At 40.1% G+C, this 11933-nt stretch overlaps 1 protein-coding gene across 2 annotated transcripts in view; it reads left to right on the forward strand.

Moving 5' to 3' along the window:
- Nucleotides 1-1675, forward strand: part of THOC3 (THO complex subunit 3) — an 87588-nt gene extending 85913 nt beyond the window's left edge. For both annotated transcript variants that reach the window (XM_053226289.1, XM_027034909.2), the window contains one exon: nucleotides 1091-1675. In XM_053226289.1, the coding sequence (XP_053082264.1) occupies nucleotides 1091-1254 (164 nt within the window). In that variant the 3' untranslated portion in view covers nucleotides 1255-1675. The remainder of the gene's footprint in view (nucleotides 1-1090) is intronic.
- Nucleotides 1676-11933: the final 10258 nt, after the last annotated feature.

Raw genomic sequence — 11933 nt, forward strand, 5'->3', positions numbered from 1 at the left:
TCCCACCCAGATAGCACCTTCTTTATCATTCAGAGATTAAGCTTTCCAGTAAAACTGTCAAGATGTTTATTTAGGAAACATTTTAGAAGTCCTCTTCATATCTACCCTGGTTTTCTTGAACTGCATAAATTTCTTTATCTTAACCAATCCCAAGTGAATTTGACAAATGACTTCGAGTTAAAGGCCTAAAGAGAAGTAAAAGGGGAGTAGCAGCCTCTGAAACTATTCTTGGTATTTGTATAATACAGAAATTTGCTCAGACGTATAGCTGGACTGCCAGATCCTAGCATCATGAAGAGTGGTTAATTGTCCCTGAAATAAGATTACTTAAAAAAAAGAATCTCTCTTACTCTCCCTATACACATATGTATTTGCATATGTATATAAATATATATATATATTTAAAGAGCTTTATAGAAATATAATTTATCATATAGTTGACCAATTTCAGGTATATAATTTAATGCATTCTGCATCTTTAACACCACATCGCTAATGCTTTACTACATTAATCTTAATCCTAAGGTTGAAGAAAAGTAAAGCAGGACTAAAGGGATAATGGCTTTAGAAAAATCCTGTTTAATTTCAATAAGTAGGAAAAATAACGTTTTTGGAAAAAGAAATCTATTTGCAAGACATTGTGATTTAGCAGAAAGATCTGTAGCTTTGAAAACAGACTTCATATGCTGACTGCTGCTTCCTTGAGGTATGACTTAACTGTTAAGTCACTTGTTCCTTTATAAAGTGGGGTTTAAAACGTTACCTATCTTGCTGGGATGTCATTGTGCTTTATTAAAATAAAATAGAATTCATCTGATTCCTAAGGGGTGCTCAACAAATGGTAGCTGCCACTACTGTTTTCCTAGGGAGACAGAGTACGTTCAGAGCACAGCCTCTGCATTCAGATCTTGCTCTGCCACCTACTGACTTGTGCCCTCTTTGTGCCTCAGTGTTCTCTGTAAAATGGGGTGATGACTGTATCCTATAGGGTTAATAAGGGGATTAAGTGAGTTAATGTAGGCAAGTACTTCATGAATGTGGTTTCTTATTATTAACATATTTATTGGTTTCTCTATATTGATTTTTATAGGAGACAAGCTATGGGAGGTGCAGTGTGAGTCCCCGACCTTCACCGTGGCTTGGCACCCCAAAAGGCCTCTGCTGGCATTTGCCTGTGATGACAAAGATGGCAAATATGACAGCAGTCGGGAAGCAGGAACTGTGAAGCTGTTTGGGCTTCCTAATGACTCCTGATAGGGGGACCTGATGTAGGGAGAGGAGGCACTGGCAGAGGCGTTCCTTTGTGTGTTAGTTTGGTCTGTTCTCTTGGAGTTGGTGGGCACCTCACGTATTTGTAAATTGGTATAAATTATATACGTTTTTGTCAGTCTGCCTATTCCAGTTCCCTTCTTGTATTATGAGCTCTTCCCATTCTTTCCACCCTGCAGGAGGGCTCTGCATGATAACACCAGCATATCTTGTCCTCTGGGGACCTCCTGTCTTCCCTGCTTTTAGATGTATGGTAGACTTTGTTGTGTTTGCTTCTGTGTGGACAATACCTACTTTGGGGGAGTGAGTGAGGGAGGGTGAGATGGGGATGGAGATTTTTTATAATAAAGAAATGTACATACTTTTGAGAATTGAGCATTTAATAAAACTGAATTTAATTATGGGACTTCTAAGACTTGAAAAGTTATGGTATTTTTGCTTTTTTTTTTTTATATTATTACAGGGAGATGTAGTTTTGCATTTAAAAAAAAAAAAAAAATCTCAGATTGAATTTACAGGTTGTATTTCTATCATTTTATGTCCTAACCAAGAACTCTGGAAATGCAGGGACCTAGCATGATGTGTATGGCAATAGCAATCCTTAGAGTCTTCAGTTTATGTGTATGTATAACTGGTCTAAATGTACAAGGATTTGTAGACAATAAATTTATGATAAACATTGAGAAAAGTAATAAAATATAAGTAAATCCCACATCAGGATAAGACATATAGATTAGAATAGAATGTCAAGACTGGGGAAATTAAAATAGAAATATGCAAAGAATGAGGGCCTGAGGCTGTGCCCCCTGGTGGCAAAGTGAAGAAGGGATAAACCAGTTAATTCTTAAAAAGCAAAGCACATGCCAGTTCCTCAAGGAAAACAGAACTTTTGTTAGCTCTTACCTCCAAAAGAAATGGCTCCTATAGAAGATTACCTGTGAGCAATATCTTGATCCTCATTGTGTTTTACTGTATTTTGGCATTAAAAAAATAGAAATATGCCTCAATAAATGATGTTTGTAGAAATTTTGGAAAAAGATAAGCAAAAAGAAGAAATCATATTTCTCCTCCCAAGAGATAATCACTAGTATCCCATGCTCATAGTTACAAATGGTAACATGTTTATACAAATCCTGCAGGGTAGACAAATCAAGTATGACTAGATAAAGCAAGAAAAGTGCTCAGCATCATGTTTGGTAGTATTAGAACAGTCTTAATAGAAATTTTTAGTTATTAGACACTCCTTATGTCTGGTACTGTAATGAGCACTTTACTCAAGTTTTGCAACAGCCTCTGAGGTTTGATGTTATTTTACTACAGGGAGTTTAACTCAGTGTTACTCATTAAGCGACGGTATTCAGATGTAGGTTTGCTTAAAGGTCCACATGCCTTCTATTGCAATGGCTATTCTATTTCCATTCCCATTCTACAGATAAGTAAACCTTGGCTCTGAGAAGTTGACTCTTGGCCCAAGTTAGTGAATGAGTGAGATCAGTTGAGTCCCGTCTTCAGGCTCAGTAGTATTTCCTTCAGCCCCCAGAACAGCCTCTGCCTCCATCCTTCCCTGGGGATGGTCTTTTTAGTTGCAAACCAGCATGCCACCTCATTATGTCAGAAGTTGAGTGTTCATGTTACTGGGAGTAAACCGTGGCACATTGATTCTTGTTTTTACAGTGATCTGTCATTCCTGTGGTTGCTGCTTTGTTTCTCTATATCTCCGCCTTAGCATTGGAACCAGACACCACAGTTCAGTCTAGATCTTCGTATTTGATCAATTGCCTCCTCTTTCATCCATGTGGATTTTTTCCCTCTGGGTTTGTGTAAAGTAGCAATCCACTCAACTTTTCATTTAAGAGGTCTGTTGCTTTCAACTAGTGGGATGCTTAGCAACAGGAAAGCACTTACCTGTGAGGAAAGAGCTCGTTTGTGGCAGCTCTTGCTGACTCTCAGGATCTTGCTGACAACATTTCTGTGCCTCGACTTTAGAGTCCTGACGAGGCTCAGAAATTGGGTCCCTCTTGGAGGAATGGCATAATTTGTCCCAGACCTGATACCCCTATGGTTTGAGTGAGTTTTCTAATTCAGAGCAGGAAGGGAACCATTCAGAGTCACCTGGCAGTTGACATATGTGGTCAGTCCAGCTGTGTCATACAGTTACTGCTCCAAACACTAACAAGTCAGAAGTGGGTGGCGACTTCTGCTTTGAGCTAGACTGTAGTTGGTAAAGAAAGTTGGGGATTTGCTATGCCAGTGACCCATTGCTGTGTAGACTTGAGTTACAAGTCAGGCTAAGAAATAGGTAGTTAAAATTATAGTATATTTTGTGCTAGGATCCTGATTTCTCTATGGCATGAGATAGAGGGGAGTATGAAACCTGCCAGATGTTAAGCTTGTGTAAAGTGTATGTGTGTGCCTTGAGGATTATTCCCTCACCCTAACCTTTGTAGGGGTAGGGCATGGCTGGGGGGTGGTGTCCTGGCAGGGTGGATTGAGAGGCTAGTACAAGGAGTTTTGGCCAGAGGCAATTAGATCCAAAAAGGGGAATCAGGAAGCAGCCAATACTGTGAGGTCCAAGGTGTGTGTTTGTGTGTGTGTGTGTGATCTGGTTGGGGTGTGATGTGTCAGTGGTCTTTTAGTTTAGAATGACCAGGAATGGGGTAGATACACCTTTACTCCCTTTCCTGTTTCAAAGATGTATTCTACTCCCTAAGGATTTTAGTCATAAAAGGGACTGCCAAATGTCTACCTTCTTTGGAAGGGAAAAAGCCCATAAACAAAATTACAAGGTAAGTCCCATCTTTCAGAAGGAGAGTAGAGATCATACACCTAGAAGTGCCTTGCACACTCAGAAATATCTACATATAGGTAAGTATTGCCTTCTTTTCTCCCTGTGACACTGCAGGGCAGTGAAAAGAAGGCTGGCCTCCTAGGTGAGCAGAAGGGGATTTGAATCCCAGCTCCAGCAGTGATTGATGTGAACCCACTTTCCTCTTCTCCTTGGGTTGTTCGGAGAGTTAAAGGACATAACCTATTTGTAAAGCGTCTAGCATAGCAGCTGGCGCACGGGAGATTCTTAGCACATCCCTTCCCCTTGAGGAAGGGCAGCTTCTGATGAGAACACAGAGGCTGTCCACAGAGACATGTCAGCAGACTGTCCACTTTCTCGGCTCTGTCTCAGACTGTCCACGGTCAGAGCTGTGCAGGCCACGTTTGTCATTCCAGAAGTAGGTGCTGTGAGGAGAGGAGACTTCTCTGTCACACCTGGGCGTGGCGGGAGGTTCAGAGGAGAAATAGTACATCTGCTTACTGTTGCAGTCTGTTTGGGTCTGTGATGGATATGTGTGCATGTGAACAGGTGGAGCATACGTCAGAAGTGTGCATACCAGTGGGGGAAGAAAGAGTAGCTGAGATGGCTGGGAAAGGATTGGTGGAGAGGAGGTGGGCTTAGAGCAAGCGTTGATCACAGAGGGTGCGACTCTGGGGGTGAGGACATGTGAGAAGGGGTGCTGCAGCTTGGGGCAAAGTGGAGGCAGTGGCAGTGTCTTGGGACGTGGAGAAGATTGTCAGGTGGAATATGAGGTGGGGCTGGAGAGAAAAGAGAGAGAGGGTGTCGGGCTCTGGCGATGTCAGTTGGTACTGGTTAAGGGTGTGCCTTGGTTCAAATCCTTGTTCTGCCATCACTAACTGGGAGACTTAGGCCAAATCACTTCCATGAGCTGCAGTTTGTTTACAATGTCCATAATAACAATACAGGTTATGAGGGTTAAATGACTTGCCACATGTCAAATGCCTGGCACATCATGGATGTTAAATCAATAGCTATTATTGTTATGTAGGTGTTAACATCAAATCTGTGTGCAATATAAACCTTCTTACCTTATGAAACTTCACTGTCTCCTAAGCTTATCACATCTTATGCATTAAAGGTAGGGAGTGGGATGGGGTGGGATTTAGAGAAGGTGAATATTTAACAGTCATTTTTAAATACCCAATTATGGAACTAAGGCTCTGTGATATTTAAGGATATTAAGTTGAGAACTCTTCAGTGGCTCATATCTGTTAAATGTCCAACTCTTGATTTTGGTTGAGGGCACGATCTCATGGTTCATGAGATCGAGCCCCATGTTGTCTTGCTCTGCGCGGACAACGCAGAGCCTGCTTATTATTTTCTCTCTTACTCTCTGCCCCTCCTCTGTGCTCTCTCTCTCTCTCAAAATAAATACACCTTAAAAAAATTGAGAACTATTCAGCCAATAATTGCAAATTTACTAGCAGTTTACATGTTTGAAATTGTTGCAACATGGAGCCATGACTGATGAACCTCAAGGCATCCAACATCTTAGTCTTTCACCCCTTTGGTAAAGCAGGCAGATTGTGAAGACATGCCTATCCAACCAGCAGCGTCATAGCAAACTGGGTATAACTTGCCCTGGCTGGAATGCCAGTGCGGACCACTGGGGCCACGATGAATTTGCCAAGAACAAGTTGTTAAAAATCACATTTCCTTTTATTTTCTTGGTAAGACTGCTTTAATACAGGTCAGGCAATGGTGCAGGTGTGGCAAGGAATCTGTCAAAATATCTCAGGATGTCCTTGGGGACCAAAGGAGATCTGAGCTAGGCATAAGCCTATTTGTACCTGGTCATCAACTGTACCCAGGGTGGGATTAAAATTAATTTGGAGAAAAGTTTCTCTCCTGAAATGAGATAGCACCATGGAGATCAGGTTGAAGATCATCAGGTCTATGATTATTTATTGAATACTTATGATGGACTGCATCTCCATGATGGTAGCTGAGGTGCATCTTTAACACATAGTAGAACTCCTGCCCTCTTATCCTCTTTGTAATAAGGAATTTTTTTTTAAGAGCACAAGCATGTGGGCATGCAAATGTGCAAGTTGGGGAGGGGCAGGAGAGAGAGAGAGAGAGAGAGAGAGAGAGAGAGAGAGAGAGAGAGAAAATCTCAAGCAGGCTCCACCCTCAGCACAGAACCCAATGCGGGACTTGATTTTATGGCTGTGAGATCATGACCTGAGCTGAAATCAAGAACCAGAGGCTTAAATGACTGAGCCACCAGGCACCCCTTTTTTTCCTTTTCCTTTTTCTTTTTTTTAAAATAGGCTTCATGCCCAACGTGGCGCTTGAACTCATAACCCTGACATCAAGAGTAACATGCTTTACTAACTGAGCCAACCAGGTGCCTTGTTGGATTGACCAAACATCTGAGCTTCCTCTGAGTGCTGGGCATTATACAAGAGAGAGGGGGGGGAAGTCAGACTACCATACCTTGGGCTCATTTTACAGATGAAAGCTGAGGTTCAGGGAGGTTGGGGAACTTGCCCAGGTCCATGTGGTCAGTACATTAGTTTGAAGCCCTGCACATGGGTCCCAAGTGTTTAGGTTCAGTCCAATCCAGATGTTGCTCACCAACCACATAGATATAAAGGCTTTGGAGTCTTAGATGATGTCAACCATCAACATTGGAATTAATCTGATTCTCTGTGGTAAAGCTGTCATGATACTGATGGGCGGAAACGAGACCAAAGGCTTGGCTTGGTGAACAAAAGGGAAATAACATGAGAGGCAAGGAGGTTCATTCAACCATCCTTTAAACATCTACCCTGTGGCAGACCTGGGCTGAGCGCCAAGAGTAGAGATGTGAAGCTCAGCTAGTTTCTGTGCCCAGGAACCCACAGTCTGGTGTGGAGATGGTGAAATTCAGTGTGACAGTGGTTTTTTAGAAGAGTAACTCAGATTGCTGAAAACACCACAGAGGCTTCCCTTTGAATTTTCCCCAGATCCAATCTTTTTCAGGCTGTGTTCCTTTCTGTGTCTAGGTCTTAAATTACCTCTTTTTTTTTTTTTTCCCCAGCAATGGCTGTGTAAATTCTTTAATTTAATTTAATTTAATTTAATTTAATTTAATTTAATTAATGTAATTTTTAAAAAATTTACAAACAAGTTAGTTAGCATATAGTGCAACAGTGATTTCAGGGGTAGATTCCTTAATGCCCCTTACCCATTTAGCCCATCCCCCCTCCCACAACCCCTCCAGTATCCCTTTGTTTGTTCTCCATATTTATGAGTCTCTTATGTTTTCTCCCTCTCCCTGTTTTTATATTATTTTTGCTTCCCTTCCCTTATATTCATCTGTTCTGGTCTTAAAGTCCTCATATGAGTGAAGTCATAGGATATTTGTCTTTCTCTGACTAATTTCGCTTAGCATAATGCCCTCTAGTTCCATCTACATAGTTGCAAATGGCAAGATTTCATTCTTTTAGATTGCTGAGTAATACTCCATTGTGTGTGTATGTATGTGTATATACACACACACACACCACAGCTTCTTTATCCATTCATCCATTGATGGACATTTGGGCTCTTTCCATACGTTGGCTATTGTTGATAGTGCTTCTATAAACATTGGGGTGCATGTGTCCCTTCAACACAGCATACCTGTATCCCTTCGATAAATACCTAGTAGTGCAATTGCTGGGTCGTAGGGTAGTTCTATTTTTAGTTTTTTGAGGAACCTCCATACTGTTTTCCAGAGTGGCTGCACCAGCTTGCATTCCCACCAACAATGCAAAAGAGATCCTTTTTCTCCACATCCTCGCCAACATCTGTTGTTGCCTGAGTTGTTAATGTTAGCCATTCTGACAGGTGTGAGGTGGTATCTCATGTGGATTTGATTTGTATTTCCCTGTTGATGAGTGATGTTGAGCATTTTTTCATGTGTCACTTGGCCATCTGGATGTCTTCTTTGGAGAAGTGTCTATTCATATCTTTTGCCCATTTCTTCACTGGATTGTTTGTTTTTTGGGTGTTGAGGTTGATAAGTTCTTTATTGATTTTGGGTACTGGCAAATAACTTCTCCCATTCTGTCGGTTGCCTTTTAGCTTTGCTGATTGTTTCCTTTGCTGTGCAGAAGCTATTTTGATGAGGTCCCAATAGTTCATTTTTGCTTTTGTTTCCCTTGCCTCTGGAGATGTGTTGAGTAAGAAGTTGCTGTGGCCAAGATCAAAGAGGTTTCTGCATGATTTCTCCTCGAGGATTTTGATGGCTTCCTGTCTTAAGTTTAGGTCTTTCATCCATTTTGAGTTTATGTTTGTGTATGGTGTAAGAAAGTGGTCCAGGTTCATTCTTCTGCATGTCGCTGTCCGGTTTTCCCAGCACCACTTGCTGAAGAGACTGTCCTTATTCCATTGGATATTCTTTCCTGCTTTGTCAAAGATTCGTTGGCCATACATTTGTGGGTCCATTTCTGGGTTCTCTGTTCTGTTCCACTGATCAGAGTGTCTGTTCTTGTGCCAGTACCATACTGTCTTGATGATTACAGCTTTGTAGTATAGCTTGAAGTCTGGGATTGTGATGCCTCCTTCTTTGGTTTTCTTTTTCAAGAAGAAAAGCTTTGGTGATTTGGGGTCTTTACTGGTTCCATACAAATTTTAGGATTATTTGTTCTGGCTCTGTGAAGAATGCTGGTGTTATTTTGATAGGGATTGCATTGAATATGTAGATTGCTTTGGGTAGTATCAACATTTTAACAATATTTGTTCTTCCTATCCAGGAGCATAGAATCTTTTTCCTTTTTTGTGTGTCATCCTCAATTTTTTTTCGTAAGCTTTTTCTAGTTTTCAGTGTCTAGATTTTTCACCTCTTTGGTTAGATTTATTCCTAGGTATTTTATGGTTTTGGTGCACTTGTAAATGGGATCGATTCCTTGGTTTCTCTTTCTGCTGTTTCATTGTTGGTGTATAGGAATGCAACTGATTTCTGTGTGTCGATTTTATATCCTGCAACTTTGCTGAATTCATGAATCCGTTCTAGCAGTTTTTTGGTGGAATCTTTAGGGTTCTCCATATAGAGTATCATGTTAACCTGCGAAGAGTGAAAGTTTGACCTCCTCCTGGCTGACTTGGATGCCTTTTATTTCTTTGTGTTGTCTGATTGCAGAGGCTAAGACTTCCAATACTATGTTGAATAACAGTGATGAGAGTGAACACCCCTGTCTTGTTCCTGACCTTAGGGCGAAAGCTCTTAGTTTTCCCCATTGAGGATGATATTAGTGCTGGGTCTTTCACATTTGGCTTTTATGATCTCGAGGTATGATCCTTCTATCCCTACTTTCTTGAGGGTTTTTATCAAGAAAGGATGCTGTATTTTGTCAAATGTTTTCTCTGCATCTATTGAGAGGATCATATGGTTCTTGTCCTTTCTTTTATTGATGTGATGAATCACATTAATTGTTTTGTGGATATTGAACCAGCCCTGCATCCCAGGTATAAATCCCACTTGGTCATGGTGAATAATTGTTTTAATGTATTCTTGGATCTGGTTGGCTAATATCTTGTTGAGGATTTTTGCATCTATGTTCATCAGGGATATTGGTCTATAGTTTTCCTATTTAGTGGGGTCACTGTCTGGTTTTGGAATCAAGGTAATGCTGACTTCATAGAAAGAATTTGGAAGTTTTTCGCCCATTTCTGTTTTTTGGAACAGCTTCAAGAGAATAGGTGTTAAGAGTTCCTTAAATGTTTGGTAGAATTCCCCTGGAAAGCCATCTGGCCCTGGATTCTTGTTTTTTGGGAGATTTTTGATTACTAATTTGATTTCCTTACTGTTTATGGGTCTGTTCCAATTTTCTATTTCTTCCTGTTTCAGTTTTGGTAGTGTATATGTTTCTGGGAATTTGTCCATTTCTTCCAGATTGCCCATTTTATTGGCATATAATTGCTCATAATATTCTTTTATTATTGTTTTTATTTCTGATGTGTTGGTTGTGATCTCTCCTCTTTCATTCTTGATTTTCTTTGTTTGGGTCCTTTCCTTTTTTTTTTTTTTTTTTTTTGATCAAACTGGCTAGTGGTTTATGAATTTTGTTAATTCTTTCAAAGAACTAGCTTCTGATTTCATTGATCTATTCTGCTGTTTTATTTTGGTTTTGATAGCATTAATTTCTGCTCTAATCTTTATTATTTCCTGTCTTCTGCTGGTTTTGGGTTTTATTTGCTGTTCATTTTCCAGCTCTTTAAGGTGTAAGGTTAGGTTGTGTATCTGAGATCTTTCTTTCTGTTTTAGGAAAGCCTGGATTGCTATATACTTTCCTCTTATGACCGCCTTTGCTGCGTCCCAGAGGTTTTGGGTTGTGGTGTTATCATCTTCATTGGTTTCCATATACTTTTTAATTTTCTCTTTAACTTCTTGGTTAGCCCATTCATTCTTTAGTAGGATGTTTTTCAGTCTTCAAGTATTTGTTGCCTTTCCAAATTTTTTCTTGTGGTTGATTTTGAGTTTCATAGCATTGTAGTCTGAAAATATGCATGGTATGGTCTCAATCTTTTTGTACTTGCTGAGGGCTGGCTTGTGTCCCAGTATGTGGTCTATTCCGGAGAATGTTCCATGTGCACTGGAGAAGAATGTATATTCCACTGCTTTAGGATGAAATGTTCTGAATATATCTGTTGAGTCCTTCTGGTTCGGTGTGTCATTCAAAGCCATCGTTTCCTCGTTGATTTTTTGATTAGATGATCTGTCCATTCCTGTGAGTGGGCAGTTGAAGTCTCCTACTATTATGGTATTATTATCAATGAGTTTCTTTATGTTTGTGAATAATTGGTTTATATATTTGCAACCTATCACATTTGGAGCATAAATGTTTACAATTGTTAAGTCTTCTTCGTGGATAGACCCCTTAATTATGATATAATGCCCTTCTTCATCTCTTGATACAGTCTTTATTTTAAAGTTTAGATTGTTTGATATAAGTGTGGCTATTCAGGCTCTCTTTTGTTGACCATTAGCATGATAGATGATTCTCCATCCCCTTACTTTCAGTCTGAAGGTGTCTTTGGGTCTAAAGTGGGTCTCTTGTAAACAGCATATGGATGGGTCTTGTTTTCTTATCCATTCTGTTACCCTATGTCTTTTGAGTGAAGCATTTAGTCCATTGACATTTAGACTGAGTACTGAAAGACAAGAATTTATTGCCATTATGTTGCTTGTAGAGTTGGAGTTTCTGGTGGTGTTCTCTGTTCCTTTCCAGTCTTTGTTGCTTTTGGTATGTATGTATGTATGTATGTATGTATGTATGTATGTATTTCATCTTTTTCCCCTCAGAGAGTCCCCCTAAAATTTCTTGCAGGGTTGTTTTAGTGGTCACGAACTCCTTTAATTTTTGTTTGTTTGGGAAACTTTTAATCTTTCCTTCTATTTTGAATGACGGCCTTGCTGGATAAAGAATTCTTGGCTGCATATTTTTCTGATTCAGCACATTGAATATATCCTGCCACTCCTTTCTGGCCTGCCATGTTTCTGTGGATAGGTCTGCTGCAAACCTAATCTGTCTTCCCTTGTAAGTTAAGGACTTTTTTTCCCTTGCTGCTTTCATGATTCTCTCCTTGTCTGAGTATTTTGTGAATTTGACTATGATATGCCTTGTAGATGGTTGGTTTTCGTTGAATCTAATGGGAGTCCTCCGTGCTTCCTGGATTTTGATGTCTGTGTCTTTCCCCAGGTTAGGAAAGTTTTCTGCTATGATTTGCTCACATAACCCTTCTCCCCCTATTTCTGTCTCTTCATCTTCTGGGACCCCTATGATTCTGATGTTGTTCATTTTTAATGAGTCACAGATTTCTCTAATTCTTAAATAGTGCTCTTTTG

This window comes from Acinonyx jubatus, chromosome A1, assembly GCF_027475565.1.
Source record: "Acinonyx jubatus isolate Ajub_Pintada_27869175 chromosome A1, VMU_Ajub_asm_v1.0, whole genome shotgun sequence".
Taxonomy (NCBI): domain Eukaryota; kingdom Metazoa; phylum Chordata; class Mammalia; order Carnivora; family Felidae; genus Acinonyx; species Acinonyx jubatus.